Source organism: Jatropha curcas, chromosome 9 (assembly GCF_041381405.1).
Source record: "Jatropha curcas cultivar XTBG-Jc1 chromosome 9, XTBG_Jcur_1.0, whole genome shotgun sequence".
In the NCBI taxonomy this organism is placed as follows: domain Eukaryota; kingdom Viridiplantae; phylum Streptophyta; class Magnoliopsida; order Malpighiales; family Euphorbiaceae; genus Jatropha; species Jatropha curcas.
In genome coordinates, this window is record NC_143159.1 from 6,357,816 (window position 1) to 6,378,444 (window position 20,629).

General features: G+C 30.6%; 1 protein-coding gene and 1 pseudogene across 2 annotated transcripts; both read left to right on the plus strand.

The window, feature by feature from the left end:
* Positions 1 to 180: 180 nt before the first annotated feature.
* On the plus strand, positions 181 to 5,372 carry LOC105638918 (Thioredoxin superfamily protein). Its single transcript, XM_012222822.4, has 3 exons — positions 181 to 512; positions 578 to 667; positions 5,169 to 5,372. The coding sequence occupies exons 1-3, from the start codon at positions 282 to 284 to the stop codon at positions 5,244 to 5,246; spliced, it is 399 nt and encodes a 132-aa protein (XP_012078212.1). The 5' UTR covers positions 181 to 281; the 3' UTR covers positions 5,247 to 5,372.
* Positions 5,373 to 16,143: 10,771 nt separating this feature from the next.
* LOC110008674 (WAT1-related protein At4g08290-like) lies at positions 16,144 to 18,436 on the plus strand (annotated as a pseudogene). The gene is made up of 7 exons (XR_016322613.1): positions 16,144 to 16,556; positions 16,817 to 16,895; positions 16,952 to 17,040; positions 17,096 to 17,426; positions 17,543 to 17,665; positions 17,758 to 17,914; positions 18,012 to 18,436. The product of XR_016322613.1 is annotated as a WAT1-related protein At4g08290-like (transcript).
* The last annotated feature ends 2,193 nt before the right edge of the window (positions 18,437 to 20,629 follow it).

Genomic DNA, 20,629 nt, shown 5'->3' on the forward strand with positions numbered 1-20,629 from the left:
TTTATATACAAATTTTGTTTAATTTTTAATAGTATTTTATATTATGGAAACATGTTTCATTATCCATCAATTTTTTTACTCTAGCGCATATAATATATATATATATATATATATATATATATATATATTTTTTTTTTTTTTTAACTGTGGGAGTTTTTGGACATAAATAGTAAGATTAAAAATATTTCTTAATGGGCCTGACCAAAGAACTACTTGATTGACTGATTGCCGTTTGGAGATTTTGGCGAAGCAGACTTCGAAGGATTACAGCTTTCCAATCAATGGCAGCAATGGCTGCTGCGAGGCCATTTGTAATAACTTTACTAACAAGACAAAAACCCAGATCAATTCTCGTTCCTTTCGCTTCTTCTTCGTCTTCTTCGCCTCTGAAAGCGAGAAAGTTAATTCTCTACTCAAAACCCGGATGCTGTTTGTGCGATGGCCTCAAAGAGAAGCTTCAAACTGCCTTCTTGCTTTCTGGGCCCCATTCACTTCATGACGTCGATTTGCAGGTAATCCCATTTAACCATTCATTTCTTTTCCATCCCGCTCCCCTTAAGCATATGTGAATTTTCAGGTAAGGGATATTACTAGCAATCCTGAGTGGGAGAGAGCTTACCAATATGAGATACCTGTGTTGGCTAAAGTGCTTTCTGATGGCACTGAGGTTAGTGTTTCTTTCCTTTTGATTTGATTTTTTGAGCTTTTATTGTTGTTAAGCTAGTTTTCATTTTGGGATAGTGAGTTAGTTAGTAACTTAATATTTTTTATGTAAGGCTCCCTTTTATGTGTATTGAGGCTTTTAACTTGATAGTGTTGATTAATATTAGGAATCCTATAACTTTGGATTTCAAACGCTACTTAGAGGGTGTGTAGGTTTAGAGCAGCACAAAAATCAACCAAAATGTAGTTTAGCTGATTATGGACATTTGTTATTCTGAATGTTTTTGCAATTGAATCTTAACAACTAGAAATGTCATTGAAAAGTACAAACTGATTATCATGTTGTTTATTGTCCCAATCTTTGCCATTAGAGATTTGATGAAATATCCATCAGCTATTGTTTCCAATACCTTTAAAAATTTACATAAAATCTATTACTTAGGAAAACATTCATTGGAGATTTATGTTGAGTGCTAATTTTTCAACAATGGAATGCAATTGTTACATTATTTCAATTTCTATTCACTCTGCTTAATTATTTATGTTGTTTGATTATTGATTGACTAGGGTGTTTGGTTTGGCTACTTACTTTTAACTTTTGATTAAAAATGAATTTTAAACTTATAAATTTAAAATTAAGAAGTTAATTGTTTGGTAGAATTACTTAAAAGTTATTTTAGATATAAGTACTTAAAACTAACTTGTTACAATTATCAAAAAGGCACATTAATTAAATAGAAAGTCTAAGGTTTTATTAAAAATGAAGGTAGTTTTGGATTTAAAATAGTCGTTACTTGGTCAAATGGTAGATTTAAAATAAGTTGATAATGAGAAGTAAGGGTACCCTATTTATTACTTTTGACTTATTTTTAGTAGATGTTTTAACTTAAAAAGCATATCAAACACTATTCTACTTACAACTTTTAGGGCTATGATCAAACCAAACACCCTCTAGCCCATGTAGGGCTATGATGGGCGTAGAACTGTGCATGGGCTCGGGTTCCTATTCAACTAATTTACTGGGCTTGAAAATGTACTTTTCCCCTTGGACCCGACCAAACCCAAACCAGTAGCGAGTCTACGTTTCATGAGACAGGCTTGGGTTTATTTTTTGAAGTTCGAACTCGGCTTGGCTCAACCCCGACATATTACATAATTAATAAAATTATATATGTTTATAAAAAATTTTAATGTTGAGACTTGAAATTTTTTAAATTTTAAGGAATTAAAATTCAGTAATGATACAGACATTAACGTTTTAAAAAAATGAAAATGAAATATTAAAGAATTGTTTCTAATATAATTGAAATATTAGGTACAATATGTTACATGTTTGGGCAGAGGCTAGATGTAAAATTTTTCATGGTTTCAGGTTTGGACAAAAGAATAGAGCCACATGGTTAGGCGGGGTTGGCGTGCATTAAAATATTAGACCTGATATAACCGGCTAGGCCAGCAGTATGATCAGGTCTAGGTGCAGCTTGTGTGTGGTTTTTGCAACCTGTCTTTGCGGCCCAACCCCATAGATTCTTAAAACCAGTCTTTCTAGGAAGCAGCAATTTGTTATTATTAATAAGGTTTACCCTCTTTTGAGCTCCTTAACACATCTGAGAGTTAGGTATATACAGCAATGCATTTTGACAATTTTATCCCATAAGTGTACAGTTATATCAAGGATCTGCTTTCAGCATGTACTTATTTACCCTAGTTATGGATGAGCTAACCAGTATAATACTAGATGATGTCCCATGGTACATATTATTTCCAAAAGATATTGTCTTAATTGATGAAACTAGCGAGGGAGTAAATGGAGGAATACTCTTGAGAGCAAGGGTTCTAGACTTAAGCAAAGTAAGACGAAATACATGCACTGTGAGTTTTGCTCCAATAAGAAGAATGGAGGTGAGGTGAGATTTGACGTATTGTGCCTAAGGGACTCAGCAGTTGTTATTATCCATCACTAGTTTAAGACTCAAGGGTTGAAATTCAGCTATGCTCATTCATACAATCAACCTGTATGGTTAAATGCATCACCTTAAGTTACAGGCATTTTAAGGGTTTCTATCCGTAGAATGAGAGTGAAAATGTCATGGCGATGCTTGAATTGTTGCTGAACTCAGTGGGAACACGTAATTGGTGTGTGCTCCAATAGAGTTGCATCAGTCAGTGTTAGATGAATGAAAAGATTAAAGTTGATGTAATCCCTACGTACAGCGTTTAAGGATGCCTTCCTGTTCCAGGTAAGTGACAGTTTTGAAGGAGCGGAGTTAGAGGAACTGATTTTGGATGTAGATGGTGCATGATTGGTTGTAGATCGCTCTTAGTTACAGCACAGTAGACTATGAATTGAATATAAGTTTAAGTCAAAAGCATAAGATTTGAGATTTAGTGTCCATATTGAGGTGATTTATTAGGATCAGGGTTTCTATTGTTTTCTGTCAGACTCTACAGTTTTGTTTTTGTCCAGATCCAGAAGGAGCTTGGCCTTTCAAATGAAAAATTGACCTAGATAGGGGCATAAAATCTGATGCATTGAGCTCAAAAGAAGTGGCGGTGGAAGCTTAGTTGCAGATTAGCTGATCAATGGCTCGAGGGAAGGATTTTACTTTTAAATTTAGGCAGGCAGGCAGGCAGGTTGGCTGTCCTGGGTGGTTGTTTGCTGCCCCTTCAACAGCTAGTAATCCTCTATCTGTAATATATTAATGCAGGACATGACCAAGGAGACGGATGCAATTCTTTTATTGATCATGCCCATTAGGAGAATACCTTGTCCTCCTTTCCCCTTGAGCAACCTATTGTGCTTGAGTTTCAAGGTCAACTTGTAAGAGAGTAACAAAGTGTTCAATCGGCAATAACTGCTTCTTCTTTAAAAGTTTCCAATATACTAAAAATCTTCTATCAAAGCTGCTGCTTCTTTAGTGGAATAGTTTGCAGTAAGCTTATTGTTTCTCTTCCATGTGTTGGGCCTATGTCATATTTGGGGTTTGCAGGGTTCTAGTAATCCTCTATCTGTAATATATTAATGCAGGACTGTGAAAGAAACATTCTAACGTATGAGGCTCCTGTAAAAGTAGTAAAACGTACTGATTTTGTAGAATATCGTAGAATCCTTAGCTACAGTACAGAACTTTATTGATTATATTGTTGGAAGTTGAGAAACAAAATAAAAGGTCAGGGTGCAAGTTGATTGGCCTTGGATCAGACCTTTTTTGGAGTCTTTAGTATCACTTACCGTGGGCTTTGCCTGGGGATCCAAGTTTCTACTCAGGCTGCTGAAATGGATACCGTCAGACGGGACTTGCAAGAAGTATTGCCAGATCAATTAAATTTTTTAAGTTGGATCGTACATAAAAGAAACTTTAATTAAAGGGCCTCTAATTTTTCTATGACCATGAAGATTTTACTTATTCAGAATTATATGGGGCCATTCATATCCTAAAAGGAGTGTGAGGTTTTCTTGATGGGATTGAATCCTAAAACCTACTTATGAGTCTCGCTAGTAATTCTATCTAATTTACGATATGTCTCTGCAAATTTCGATATTAAATCAGAAACCATGTAATCCGGATTTTGAACTGTTCAAGTTTTTCCACCACATCAAAATGATAGTTAATTTGAAACTCGGGACAAAATCTTTGTTGAGTCACTAAAAATACTAGTATGATCCATAATCAAGTCAGTAGTGAGTGGATACATTGGTATCCCTGCACTCATGTTGTTCCCAACTTCAAATTTTGTTTAGAATTTAAACATAATCAACTTTTTGTCCTGGGTCCAATATCTGACTCCATTGCCAATCAATTTAATAATTTGTTGAAAGGTTCGATGACCATTAGATTTTTTGGCATTGGCAAAGTTTTGTTCTGCATGCGGATAAATGGCAATGATAAACAATTTCTGTCATCCTCGTCTTTAAATTTCATTTTTCACTCCATTCATGTGGCAATGACACATGATATTTCATAACTTTCCTGGTCTGTCTGGTCCAAATTAGTTCAGTTTATACACTCCTTTTCATTCCTTTTTTTTTCTGTTGTACACCTGGTGCTATTTCCTATGATACGCCCATCAATATGCCGTGCAAACACACGAATACATCTGTTACATGTCTTATCCTGATTCAAGTGCCGTTTGACAGAGACGTACCCTCTACAGAATATCAAGCACTCTGCTATCTTCTGGTCCTGTTTATGGGTATGGTTTAGGCTTCTACCCTTGCTTTTGAGTTTGCCAAGCTGGATTCTCACTAGTCAAATAAATTTGCATTTAATTGCCAAATCCTGTTGGCAATCAAATCAAACCCACTTTATTGGGCACCCAAGTAGAATATTCATGTAGTGGCAAATAATACTGGAAATTTCTTGTGATAGTTTATGGTTAGCCCACTTTGTCACCTGGAGTTGTGAATGATTAGACAGTGATTCAGTGGGATGACCCTCTGCAACACAGTCCTGAACAATTTTTAAGTTTGATGTGCATTTGGACATCACATTTTTTTTTTTCAGGAAATTCTTCCTCGAATATCTCCTCGGCTTGGAGTGGAGCTTGTCCAGAAGAAGATTGCTGCTGCTTTGACACAATAAGGGTCTTTGTAATTGAAATTCTGGCATAAGTTGCGTTTCAAATTTATCACATCATATTGAGAACAAATGTTATTTTTGCAAATGTGTGAAATTCATTTGTAATTGAAATTTCATATTTTTTGTTTACGTATTCAATGCAAATTCTATCAAAAAAATTTTGAGTCTTGTTAGTTTAGAATTCATTTATAAATTCTACCCTTTGGTTTAAGTAAAAATATCAAACTTTTGTTGAACTCATTTATACCAGATAAACTATAGGAATGACTTAATAAAACCTCATTTTACTTTGTTCTGCCTTGTCATTCTATTGCATTTCATTTGCTTCCTATATGACAAAAGTATGGTCTGGTTGATGGCATCAACAAACACCATACTCTTCTTCTCCTCAGATAAACACAGAGCTGTCAATTGTTCACTGACTAAGGGATGCCACTAAAATTGTGGACCCTATAGATAGAAAAACGAAGTACCTTGCTTTTTCCATTCTTTTTTTTTTTTTTTTTTTTTTTTTTTTTTTTTTTTTTTCTAAAAAAGAAGAAAACAAGAGAATGAAATACCATGTTGAATTTGATATTGTGATTTTCTTTTTCTTCTTCTTTTGGATAAGCTGGAATATATATATATACATGACTTTGCTACTCTTGACTACTCTATCATTGCTTTTCTTTGTATTGATCCCACTTGAAAAATGAAACTCCTGTTGTTCATGCTTGTGCATTATAGGCCCTCATCTTCAAGAAATTTTGAAAGAGTCTTATCATTGTAAAATAAATGTTCTTGCTCTAGAGAATGTCATATCAGCAAACTTTATATTGATGCCACTTGAAAGTTGAAGCTCCTGTTCCTCATGCTTGTGCATGATAGGACCTTGCAAGTCACATCTTCAAGAAATTTTAGATACATGGAAATTTTTTCATTTTTTAAAAGAGGCCTTGTCATTGTAAAATAATGTTTTCCATTAGAGAATGTGATATCAGCAAAGGTGTAAAGTTGCTGTCTTGCAATGTTTTTTTTTTATTACAGTTCTTACAAAATGGGGAATGATTGACCAGAATAGTAGAAAGGATCCATATATGATATATCTGATGGTGTTGCTATTGTTGATTTTTGTTGGCCGTGCACGGCCCTTCCACCTTTTTCAAGGATGATTTCTGCTTTGTTTTTAGCATGTCCTTTACTTTCTGGCCAAATCTGCCAACGGCTCTTTTTTTTTTTTTTTTTTTTTTTTTTTTTTTTTTTTTTAAGATGATAATATTTGCTATTTTACTATTGCAAGAAAACTATATCAATTTTTTTTTTTTCAAGAAAAGCAACTTTTTATACCGAAGGGAATAGGGTGGCCAAGATTGATTCAGAATCAGAATTGGAACCTATTCAAGCTGAATCTTGTCAACAGTGGCAGACTCCAGATTGAAAGTTAGGAAGGCAAAAAAAAAAAAAATGTTGAAACTGGAGAAAAGAAAAGCCAAAAGAACCTGCTGTTTTGGAACCTGGCCACCCAACACTATCTTATTTTACAGAACTAATAAAAGATTGCCTTTTTTCTACCAGAAATTTTGGAAGGGATAGAAACTATTAGGATTTGAATAATTGGTCCTTTTGCCTTATTCCAGACTGTCCTCTTGTATAATTTGGTCTTGGATTCTAACCTAAGCTCCTCTAAACTTCTAGTTCTACCCAAAAATGGATTTGTAGTATTGCTCTTGCTGGGCCAGGCAGTCCTTTAATCGGCTTTGAATGTCATTTATGATGATGATGACTTTGCAATTGTTAAGTCTGCTTTATTGCAGAACATTTGTAGTATATTTTCTCTTTTCTTTTTTTTATATTAACTACATGAATTTCCAATTTATTGGGTTAAAATTAAATCTTATTCATATCGGATCAGTCCATTGAGAGGTATAATGCTCTCATCAAGTATTTGTTTTATCTATGAAAATATAACATTTGACCTCACTTAAGAGAGAAGAATGTTAATCTCCTTGTCTCAATACTTGTTGGTACATTTATAATATATGCTTAATTGAATATAAGATGCCAGGATAAAAGAATTAGTTTAATGATAATGGCAAGCTACTTGTGTTGTTTTCAAATAAAAGAAAAACAATAATAGAGAGAATATAAAAGTTAAAGATTCAAATCTGATAAAAAAATAAAGGAAAAAATGAAGAAAAGGAAAAATAGAACCACGAAAAGCTCTTTTCTTCCATTCCTTTACCTTTCCCCCACCCAATTCCATTGCATTACGAAGAGTAGTTTAATGAAATTGGATTGACTAATTTTTTGCATTTCCAATTGGTAATTAGGATATTAGTAGCCTGTCTTCTGTCATCTTGATGGGCCAAAATCATCTTTTAAAAAATAGAATGATTTTGCTAAGACAAGTCAGGCAACCATTTTCATGTTCTAACAAGCAACAAACACCTTGTAATTGGTTACCACTTCCAACTTTCCCAACCAAAAAGTGAAAAGTTCAGTGTTCTCCGGAAATTAGGTTGCTTATCCTGCTTGCTATTAACTTTCATGGAGCTTGTCAATGTCAAAAAAAGAAAGAAAAAAATACTTTTCGTGAAGCTTGACCACAAACTTGGCAGATACCTATCTTAAAATTTAAAGCGCTTAAACAAAAGCTACTTGTAGTTTTTTTATTATATAGAGAAAGAAACCTAAACAAAAGGTTTATCCTATTTAAGGTTTGGTCTTCCCCCAGTAAAAAGGAAAGGATAATCTTGAAGGACATTTTCTTCCTTTTTTTTTTTTTCTTTTTTCTTTATATTTTAGCAAATCTCTTGCGTATAGCATGAATAATTTTTCTTTTTAATTATAGAAAGTGATTTGTGATATCACTTTGCAATGAAATATAAGAGAGAGAGAGAGAGAGAGAGAGAGAGAAATCCATTTAGGTCAAACTTCTTTAATATTTGCCTTGGATGATGGTACAAGCAAATATTATTATTGTTCAATTATTATCATCTTTAATTATAAATTGACATGACCAAATCTAATATTTATATATATATATAATCTCTAGCAATTTGACAGTGATCTCATGTTTTTTTTTTTTTTTTTAATTTCAATCACAGTTATTCCATACTCGTTTTGGATACGAGACTAATTTTACTTCGGAATTTACAATTATGTTAACTTAATTATAAAGAGAAAAAAAGAAATAAAGGCCAATTTAGACCATAAACTTGTATATAAATAGCAAAAGCTCATATTTCACATTTTGGGTCAATTTCAACAGCAACTCATACAAAATAGTCCAATTTAACCCATTTTGGGCTAGAAAATATGCGTGAAAGTCACGCAATCAAAATCATATAAAAATACATATGCATTTTTTTGCTTCATGCGGTTGTTTCTTTCAGCACACATCTCAAATTCCCTTCTCATCTGCAAATTGAAATTTATAAAATACAATGAATTAGTCACCAAAATCCAGTAGTTCTATTAATAATCGTCGTAAAATTTGTAAATATATATTTCTCATAAAAGGATTCAATCCAACAAAAGTAAAAAAAAATGTCAAAAAAAATCCCAAAATTTACAATAACCCAATCCAAGCAACAAATTCAAAGAAACTAAAAGGAAAAAAAAGACTAAAAAGGAAATCACCTTGATTAACTATCTTCTAATATAGCTTGCTCTTCCAAGGTTATGTTTCAAAGTTCTATCAGAATTCTCTGACATACAATTTCGATGACAATTAGTTGGATTTTTTCAATTAAAAGAAGAAAAAACATGAATAACATCTTGATGATATTACTAGATGAGCATAAATAATAACACATCTATAGAAAATAAGATTAATAAACGATATCGTTTAAGCGCAGAGTTTTGCCTTGGTATTGATTAACAGTGGCGATGGAGGGGAAAGAAAACTCAAATAAAAATATAGATTGATACAAATAGATTTGGAAAAAAAAAAAAAAAGAAAAAAGAGGAAGAGATTGGGAAAGTTTCATTGCAGAGATGGATAGTTGTGGGTTTGGGTGTTTGTGAGAAGGAGAGTTAATAATTTACTACAGTTTAATCGCTTCATCACAGGCCTGCTTGACGCGCACTTTAACTTAGTTCTAGATGGATTAAATTAAACAATTTTGTGTGAATTGTTGTTGAAATTGGTCTAAAAGGTGAAATATGATATTTTTGTTCTTTGTATATAAATTTAGGGACCAAATTCGCTTTTATTCTTAAAAAAAAAAAAAAGCACTTTAATTCAATTTAATATAGTACACCAAGATGTCTCATTTTCAATCATTCGTAAAGTGTTTGTACTAACAAATACAAAGAATGTTAAAAAAAAAAAAAAAAAGAAAGAAAAGAAAAATATAAAGAGAATTAGACTATTGCAATTTTGACTGCCTTCTTGTGCTTTACAGAACAAGACAGATATTCTTCTCTCTTTATCACCAATAGTAATAAGCTTTTTTATGTATATAAATTTTGGTTCATGATAGTGCATGTGAGAAGATCATTATATATATATATATATATATATATATATATATATATATATATATATATATGTGTGTGTGTGTGTGTGTGTGTTCTTTTTTTTTTTTTTTTTTTTTTCTATTACTGAATTATTCATCTTTTAGGTGTTTCTTGTTGTTTATGCTCCAATGATATGTTAATTTTAATTAATTAATCTTTTAATCAACAACACTTTAATTAACCTTTTAAAAAGAACACTTTAATCATGATTAGTGCTACCTAAAACGAAATATTTATTCAAAATATCTAACTAGTTAATATATTTTCTCTAAATTTTTTAATTTATTGATTAATACTAATATATATTTACTACATGCTTATATATAGGGTCAAATCCTACGTAAAATTTTGTTATCATTAACAAAATATGCTCCGGAAATAATGCTATTCTATTATTATCGAGATATATTTTTATTTTTATGAATGAAAATTTTATAATTTTGTATTTATAATTAATTTTATGTATTTAAAATTTGGGCGTTTTCTGATTGGCTTCAAAGAAAAAAAAAAAAGGCAGAAATAGGGCAAGAAATCTTTAGAGTTGAGAAGCAAAAGAGCAAAGTGAAGGGAAAGGATAGGTTTCATTAATTATGTCTGCTGTGATGCAAGTTGAATGGGAAGCAACTACGAGCTGAAATTATCAAGTGCTGATGTTTTTTTCTTACAACTTATTATAATTAAAGACAATTAAAATTCCAATCAATTCTTGTTTTTATCAGAAACAATTATCTTACTCGTCCCAATATGTGGGGGTATCATTGTTTCCCATATTCTATCTTTTTTTCATTATTATTTTTTCTAATTTCCAATTTGAGTTTCTAAACCCTCAGCTTTTTTTTGAATTAAATTTAGAGGAGAGAAATTAAATTTTCGAATATTGAATAAGAGTGAGTATTCGGTTCGATTTTTTAATTAAATCGGTTTTTTTTTTTTTAAGTTAAATCTATTCATTTGCTTAATTTACTATTCTTAATTACAATTCCTAGAGCTTTAGGATTCTAGAAAAGTGGATTAATTGCATGATGATAACCACAAACCTAATCTCCACTTCTTTTTTCAATAGATTTTTATTAATTTTTTTATTTGCTAATTAAGCTTCCATTATCTATGTACAGAATATCATCACATTAATTGCATGCATAAGCATCAATTATTTGATTTGTTTCCCCAAATATTAGTATTTGTGATTCTTTTTTCCTTATTTTCACACTCTAATATAATATAGTGTTTTAATTTAATGAATTTATATTATAAGCTATATAATAGGCGTGTGTCACCATAATATTGATTTGGTAAATACGGCTAATATTGATTTGTTAATTGAGTTCATAATTTTCTAAACTTATAAATAATTGTATTGTTATTAAATTAAAATTCCTCAATATTTTGAATTAGACAGAAACTTGAGATTTTCATCGAAATTTAAAATGAAGTTAAGATATTTTAAGGGATTTTATTGAAAAAAAATAAAAAAAAATTCTTTTAGCTCATCCAATAAACTTAGAAATAAAAATTAAAAAATAAAGAAATATATAGTATTAGTTAGTTATACTCTATTATTAACCACTAATTATTATTTATTAAGTAATAGAAAAAATTATTAATAAATTAATCATCCTCCAAACATTGGCCAAGTGCTGGCTAGTTTTACTTCACGTTTTTTTTTTTTTTAATTAAAAATTTGAGAGGAATTAAATAGGTTAATGACCAAAGCAAGCACTATATATGTTAATTAAAGAAAAGGATAGAAAGTGATTATTGTGCTTTAGTAATTGCTCTTTGAACCAAATTATAATTATTTTCTGCCATTAAATTAATCCTCAGAGAGAAGAGAGGTGCTAGACCAATCACAAACATGTTGTTGCATATTAAACAATACATTTGGCAAAGTGTGATAACAAAATGGTAATGAAATATAAAATTATCTACGCATGCATTGTAACATCCCTTCCCGGTCCACCCGTAAACCCGAATGAACCGGACCGAGACGCTACAAACTGGTTGACTGTATGACCTGACATGATGAAATCATAATGTATATTGAATATAATAGCATGCTGATGTTGTTTACAAAAAAAATGTAATTTATATTTACAAAACATGATACTAGTGTCAAGATGAAATGGGCCCAACTGAGTGCCATGTACATGCCATAAAAAGGGTAGACAAAGATACATTTTAAAATGAGTAGCTACCCTGAAGACTGAGTCTTCTACAGATGAACTGCAGCAGTTGTAAGCTGACTCTCTACGGTCCAAACTCAAAACCTGCGAGTTAAACAGGTAACTCGCTGAGCAAATAAAGCTCAGTGGATATCTCAACAGATAAAGAAACGATTAAACACATACATGTATAGAAAGAACCATGTAAACACATATGGCACATATAAGCACACACATCATGATACTTTCATGATACCTTAATTATCTTTTGTACTGTTTGTAATAATGTATGATTCATGGAATGTTATGTCAAGATATCTGTATGGCTCCATAAGGTTATAGTGAAACCGAAGTGATAAGAAAAACTGTATGAAACTGGATGAATACTGTATGCTTGGCTGCTATGGCCCATATATAATCATATCCACTCAACGGCCTGTAGCCGGAGTATTAAACTGTATGAGGTGCAGATCTGCTATCCTATGTCGCGACATAGCCTTATCTACATGGTTTCTATCTAACCTCAATGGAGCATAATGTTGGTATGTCAATAATCTCACACAACATCATATTCATAGTTCATAACTTCATAATTCATAATGTTTATTTGATTTCACCTCATTTGCATGCTTGAATGTTGTTTTGATACATGTTCTCATGTTGTATTTTGGTGTTAAAATGATTGGAGGCATATAAGTGAAGCAAAGGAATACAATTGCATTGAAAATAAAATTCAAAACTGCATGAAAACACAAGTCGCGAGCGCGCCTTGCAAAGTCGCGAGCGTGCCTTGCAAAGTCGCGAGCGTGAGATGTCCACATGAGAGACAGTGAGTTATTGGGCACAAGTCGCGAGCGCGCACTTGAAAGTCGCGAGCGCGTAGAGTGCCAAATGAGAGACAGTGAGTTCCCAGGCCAACTTCGCTAGCGCGCGATGAAGGTCGCGAGCACTTACAGGCCAAGGGCCAAGTACGCGAGCGCGTACTTCAAAGTCGCGAGCACGAGATATGCCAAATAAGAGTCAGAGAGTTTTAGGTGAAAGTCGCGAGCGCGCATTTGAGAATCGCGAGCGCGAGAAGGCAACGCGAGCTCGTCATGCGATTCGCGCGCGCGCTTCGCGTTTTCCAGCCTGCACAGTCTGTACTCTTTTGGTCATATCTCTCAATATACAACTCCGATTTGAATGATTCAAAAACCCATGTAAAGCTAACACATAGAGGAACAAATAACTCTTCTATGACACTTCCTAATTCTATCACTAAATGGGGTCAAAATCAAGATGAAGTTACTGGTAAAATTTCCAGCAAAACCTATTTCAACATAAACTCAATATTTACTTCATTTATTCAATACTTCCCCTGTTTTCCCCTGTTTTCTCACCATTACCAGTCCTCCCACTCAACATGAAGCAAGATTATCTCATAGCAACACACCACACAAATCTCATACAAAGAAAATGGTAAATGAAAAGAGATATCAAACCTTTACTCCAAAAAACTTGAGTTCTTCTTTAACTTCTTTTTTCTACACTCTTAGAACTCCCTTCACCTATAAATAAGAATTCTTATGAATTCTAAAATAATAGCACCAAATGATTCAATTATGAACTTCAAGAAGGTTTACTTACTTGGATAGAAGAAAAATTGAAGTTAAAGCTTAACTACCATTAAAATTGAAAGGAAGGTGGAAGAGGAAAGGAAGAAAATGAAGAAGATGAAGATAAAGATGAAAAATGGGAAAGTGAAATGTAAGCACGAGTAGGCCATTAAAAATAAAAGGATTTGTGTGTAAAAGTTCTAAATGGTACCTCAATTGTAAACAGGCTATCACTTAATACCCAAGCTTGATCTTTTAATGCAAATAAATCCTAACCCTTATGCTTTGATCTTTTTCTCTCACTCAAGTAACTCCATTTATAAACCCATTCTATCCCAACCGGGTTTGGTTCAACTCGACTCAACTCGACTCTATGAAATGACTTGACTCAGTAGGATGTCACATGCATGCATGCAATTTTTTTTTCCTTTTTCTTTTTTCAATAACCCGAGATGTAAACCCATTTTTAACAGTCACCGAAGTGTTGTTTTGGGAGTCAGAACTTGTGTTTTTACTTTTACGAGAATAGGTGATGGAGCCATAATTTTTTCATAGGAGCAAAAATATATTTGTCATTTCACGACGAATAAAAAATAAAATTGATCAAAAAATTGTCTAAAATTAATGTAATTACATAAACAAATATATTACATGTGGTCAAAATTTTCAATGAAAATAGTATAAATGAAACAAAATAATAGAGATTTTTTTTTAGTATAATAACTTTTAATAGGAAAGAAATAATTTCCTAAAATTCATATATTAGAAATTACAATAAAATAACTATTAATATTTAAATTTTAAAAATGTTATTGTAATTTTAAAATTCAATCAATTCATTTTCATATTATTTTCTAAAAAATATTAAAATATAATCAAGAATTATAATGTTAAATTTATTTTTTTTAATAAATTAAATATCATGTGATTATTCAATAAATTTAAAATTCGAAAATTTTTTTGAGTTAATAAAGAATTTAAATATAAATTTTTAATACCATTGTATATTTATATATTTATAGAATAAAATTAAATTTAAAACTAAAATTTAAAAAAGGATATAAAATTAAATAATCTAAAATTAAACTTAATGACATAAGTCATTGAAAGGCCAAAAAAATATAATTTATGAAAATTGTGGGATCTTTTGTGCTTATTTATGTTTATATATTTAAACTAAATCTATATATAAGAACTAATTAAAATTAACTAAACTAAAAAAAAATAAAAGAATAAAAATTAAACTCAAAAAATAAAAAAAAAAACTGCAACGCCACTTTCACGTCAGGATCATTGACGGAAACTGCAACAGTCTTACCGCTGCACTAACAAATAAAATAATAAGTTATCTTAAATTAGAAAAATTAGAAAATGAAAGTTATAATTATATGTAGTCATTATTTATGCATTTAAACAGTAATTAAAGGTGGATTCATATGGCATACTAAAAAATAATTATATATATTAGTTAATTTATTTTAATTTTTAATTACATAAATAACATGAAAATGTCAAAAGGAAGTTATCGGAAATATTCCATTCATATGTTAAAGTATATAAAATAAGGTTCTCAGGTAATGGACTACAATAATACGATGAGTTATACAACATGAGTTTATTCTTAATTCACTAAATTAGTGAAAATCTTTATGGTCGAGAGAACTCAAACTTGAAACCTCTTATTACTCATACTAATGAGAAAACTAAGACCAAATCTGGTTGATTGTCGTTATTTGATTATCGTTTTAGTAAACTCATCCTATCTATCTCGAATTCGAATTGTAAAAGAAAAATGTTCTATAAGTGCCCTAAATTCTAACTTAAAAATCATATTACATGTATATTAACGTATAATCCAATTTGCTAATTATGTGTTATTTAAATAGTTTTCTCACTTTGTACAAAAATATCGGGAGTAAAAGATTTTGAAGAGTCATTTGCCCACAATTTGGACAACTTTAGGAATGACTACTCTTATTATTGATCCTACACTCTGTCTACTTTTAATGAATTAAAAAAAATCTAATAATTAAATATTTGTAATGCATGAAACTAATTATAATTCATATCTTGAAAATTTGAATTCTTTTAATTTCTCTAATATAGATAAAAAAAACATTAATAAACTAATAGATTGCATTAGAATAAAATGTTTTACGCTATTTATATAGTACTCTCCAAGGAATATAAGCATTTGATTTTTTAGAAGAGTCGCTTTCAGAATCAGATATATGGTTTTGAAAATTTCTACAAGCTTCCCATTTGTAAGGTGGATTCCACCACCCTGATTTCTCGTTGGAATCCAAACACGATACCCACCAATCCTTAATTATTCTTTTCTAACACATAAGTGAAGATACTGTTAACAATGTCATTAGAATATTAAGATAAACACTGCTTCTATGATAAACTGAACACTACTACTAATAATAATATGCTATTATATTATATGCACGTAAGCAAGCAATGAGCTTTAAAAATAATTAAGCTTCGAGATAAACATTTGGCAAATACATAATTAACTTGCTCTCCTCCTCCTCATCATTCTCCATTATTACATTATCAACCAACCAACCAACCAACCAAAAACCATAGCATCTTCCACACAAGAAAGCCATGCATGAACATATTTATATTCCTTTTAAAAAAAACATACATAATCTGTAAATGAACAAAAAATAAAAAATAAAAGAAAGCAATATATATTCTCGGAAATATCCTGCAGTAGGTTTATAATTAATTATCTTTTTTTAAAAAAATGGTGTTTTGCTGGTTATAAGTAAGGCCATATTTTCTTCTGTCTCTCATTCAATTTTATCATAATAAGAGAAAAAGAAAGAAAGGAAGAAACTAAGAGAGATGGGAAAAGTTAGTGAAGTATTGCACAAGCTGAGACCTTATATTCTTATGGTGTGTCTGCAATTTGGATCAGCAGGCATGTATATAATCAGCATGTTCACTCTCAACCATGGCATGAATCGTAACGTTCTTATTGTTTATCGCAACGCCGTTGGTGCTCTTTCTCTTGCTCCTTTCGCTCTCATTCTTGAAAGGTATATATACCTATTTAGTATATATATTCTCGTCTTTATATTATACAGAATAATCAAGATTTGAATCTTTAACTTCACTAAAATTTTTTAATGTATTGAATAAATACAAGTTTTCTTTTTGTAGTTTGATTTGTTTAAAATGCATATTTGTGACACAAATGTCAAGCATGCACACACCTGCAAATAGAGATTATATAATATGTTTGTTTAGATATGGTTAGAGGAGCTGACTGTTTTTTTTTTTTTTTCTCAATATGCAGGAAAATAAGGCCAATGATGACTTTCCCAGCCTTCCTACAAATAATGGCATTTGGATGTTTGGAGTAATGGTTCAAATTTACATAAATTTCAATGAATTAATTATTGCTATAGACCCTAATTAAACTAATTAAATATTGGGGATGCAATACACGTCAGCATCATTTACATCTGCAACCATGAACGTTGTTCCCTCTGTCACCTTTATAATTGCAGTCATTCTTCGGTAAGATTATAAATAAAAAATAAAATAATAATTATTTTATTCACAATGTAATTAGATCAATTTAAAAAAATTGACAGGATGGAGAAAAAAATAAAATAAAGGAGATACGAAGTCAAGCAAAAGTAATAAGAACAGTCGTGACTTTAGGAGGAGCTCTGCTTGTAACAATATATAAAGGGCCACTCATTGATTTAATTTGGTCTAATAAAACAAATCACTCTTTAAATTCTTCTCACCATTCTTCTGAAAATGGTAAACATTGGGTGGCTGGCACTCTTTTGATCGTTGTTGTTTGCGTCTCTTGGTCTGCTTTTTATGTTTTGCAGGTAATCCTCATACTCTCGAATTTACTATTTTTTTTTAAATTAAAAAATTTATTAACAATAGTTGAAGAATTATAAAAAAAATTAAAAATTTTTCTATTTCAACGTTGTATATTTTATTTTAAATGATTTTATAATTACTGAACTGCGAATTCAATATAGTTTATAACAATAAAAAGATATCTTTAATATGTCTGACCGGCATTATACAAAGTTCGACTATAACTTTAGTGGTGGCTCACCACCTCAGAGCATGGACCGTCGAGTGAGACACTAGGCTTCTAGCTCCGTTTATACCGTGAGTAAGTTTTGATTAATTACTAATTAGTCAAATTTAATAAGGTTAATGTGAGTTTTGTGTACTTAATTTTTCTTGGATAATTATGTTATTCAGGGGATTATTAGCTCTGGAATCACATACTATGTGCAAGGTGTTGTTATGAAGACAAGAGGCGAGGCCCTGTCTTTGTGACTGCCTTTAACCCTCGATGCATGATAATTGTTGCTGCTCTTGGCTCTATTATTTTGGCTGAGAAGCTTTATCTTGGAAGGTATACGTTTATGTATATACTTTAGTTATTAATGTTAATTTAATTAGATCTATATTTTTTTGAGAAATTACTTTATTTTTAAATGAAATTTTGTCAGTATCATTGGAGGGATAATAATAGCAATGTGGCTATATCATGTTGTGGGGTAAAAGCAAGGACTACTCATCAAGCCAAGTGCCTCCAACACAGATCAAAATGGTAGTAATGCCCAAGAACTGCCAATTACAAGTGCAAAAGTTGATGGAAAATAACAAATTAAGTTGCTTATTTTGTATATATGTGTACCCTTTTTATTTTCCTATTTAGTGACTCTAAAAAGAATTTCAGGCTTTTAATTGTTCACCACTTCATGTATATTTATTGGTTAGCAGCAGGATGCCACTTTACCATAAAAATGCCTAATCAGTAAGTGGAGCTTTGAAAGCTAAATTGCTCCATGTATAGCTTCATTAGCTATATGTATATACACACACTCATGAGAACTGATTCTAATGGTAAAATGCATTTGATTTCAGGGAATAATCTCTATACAGTTGATAGCTTGATATGTTAAAAAAAAAAAAAAAAAAAAAAAAAAAAAAAAAACTTAAAGACGGGACAATCATGAATTTTGAAATAAGATTAATCTCATATCTAAAAACTGTGAGAATGGGAATAAAAAAAATATTAAAATTAAAGTTAGAAACTATTTTTTAATCAAAATTTATGGAAAAAAAATTCTCAAAAAAGAAAAGTATTTGAATTTCCTTTCTTTTTAATGGGATGAACAGAGATTTTTTAAAAATTATTTATATTTCTCTTTTTTTAGTCAAGAATTAGAAATATTTTCGATTTAAAAAAATATATATTTTTATGGGTTTGGTCCATATAAATGTACTTGTACACTAATTTTAGTTAAGTCATTCTCTTAAAAAGAAAAATTGTCTAATTTTCATATTCTAGAGTAAGTAAATGTGAAAAGAAAAGGCATCCATTTAGTGCATTCATTGATTTTAGCTGGCAGTATATTATTAGGGTTTGGCAACAAAATCGATCAGATTCAGATGCAACAAACAAAGAATAATATAAATGCTATTTGCCAATTCTTTTCTGACCCAAAATGATAAAAGATATATAAATGACAAGTTCATGTACAGAGAGATAAGCATATATATGTCAACCCTGATTTGATGCTGATGGGGGACCTAATTCCCTTTCCTCACCCTCATCTTTCTGTTAGTTGCAAGAAATTGCATATGTATGCATAATCAGAATTATAACACCAAAATCCTAAGAGTTGAATATACAGTGAATCTTAAAGTTAGAGATTATGATATTATGCCATAGTCAATTCAAAGGGCTTGATTTCTAAATAAATGCCGAATATTTATTTACTCTCATACTTTTCGTGAGAAATTTTGTAGCGCTTCTAACTTTTGATTAAATACTTATCATATTCTAAATTTATGAATTTTAGCGAAATTGCAAATTTCTCCATTCTAACAACAACAGTTTTTTAGATTTTTAACTTTTATGTGCAAAATAAATTTGATGTGTGATTAATTAGTACCATTTTTAGAACAATAATTTTTATATTTTTTAACTATCAAATAAATATTTAATTTCTAAAACTACATAAATATGAGTTTGAACTTAAATAGATATTTAATTCTTTTTTTATGCACAAATGGATTATGAATAGCATCTTTAAGTGTCATATAAACATAAATTAATATTGTCAAAAGTAAGGGACTCTGAATTGTTAGCAAAAAATAATTTCACACCCAGAAATGAAAAAGTGTAACATCACCAAGTTTTTTTTTTCTTTTTTTTTTTAATACAATCAGGAGATGTAATCTCCTAGAGCCGTAGAGTATAAATATTTTTTTACCCTCCCAATAAAAAGACTTCTCAGGATCGAACTTGAATTCTCAAAGTACATCAGTATATTCCTATAAGAATAAAAAATATAAAAAATTGAAGACGTTACGAGAGCAACATTTAATCGATTAAATTAGCAAAATAATAAGTTAACATAGTTACTAGTTCAATATTTCAACTAGATAACTGTAAGAAGGAAAGTTATGACTAACTTCTCTGTTCTCATAAGTTTCAATAAAACACATTAATGGAGTAAGTGAATACTTTTCGATGTCTGTAGGGTTCAGATTTTCGATTCTCCTCCCACAGACAAATATCTTATCTTGAATTGATTATAATTCTGTTGGTATAGCTTATTTGCATTCTTGTTTTAGTTAATTTTATTTACTTTTTTTATTGTACCAATAAAAAAGAATATATACACTAAAAATTTGTAATATACTTAAAAAAATAAACAAAAAGAATAATAGATTGATAATTTAAAAGCCACATATATAGATAATTAATTAATTTGTATAGATCTTTATCCATAGCCACACACATATATATATAGTAGATTAATGAGAATTTATTTATAAGATAAAACATAGTAACAACGCATAAGTGAAATGAAATGAAATCTTTAAAATGGTTCCCATTTGAGAATGTGGGATTCCACCAACCTGTTTTTCTCCTCTAATTGGAATCCAAACGCGATAGCACCAACTTTTTTTCTTTGGCCATTATCTTCCCATCTGGGTTTTTGTCTACTGGTATATATATATATATATATATATGTTTTGTCAAATAATTATCCAGTAGCTTTTGCTATTCATTGTTGTTTTTATTTGGAAACCGATAATACATTTTCTCTCC

Bases quoted from the DNA above. Each gene is read 5' to 3' on its own strand.
- LOC105638918 (XM_012222822.4), top strand. From the start codon at position 282: ATGGCAGCAATGGCTGCTGCGAGGCCATTTGTAATAACTTTACTAACA. The intron at 513-577 runs GTAATCCCATTT...GTGAATTTTCAG, and splicing joins TTCATGACGTCGATTTGCAG to GTAAGGGATATTACTAGCAA. The intron at 668-5,168 runs GTTAGTGTTTCT...TTTTTTTTTCAG, and splicing joins TGCTTTCTGATGGCACTGAG to GAAATTCTTCCTCGAATATC.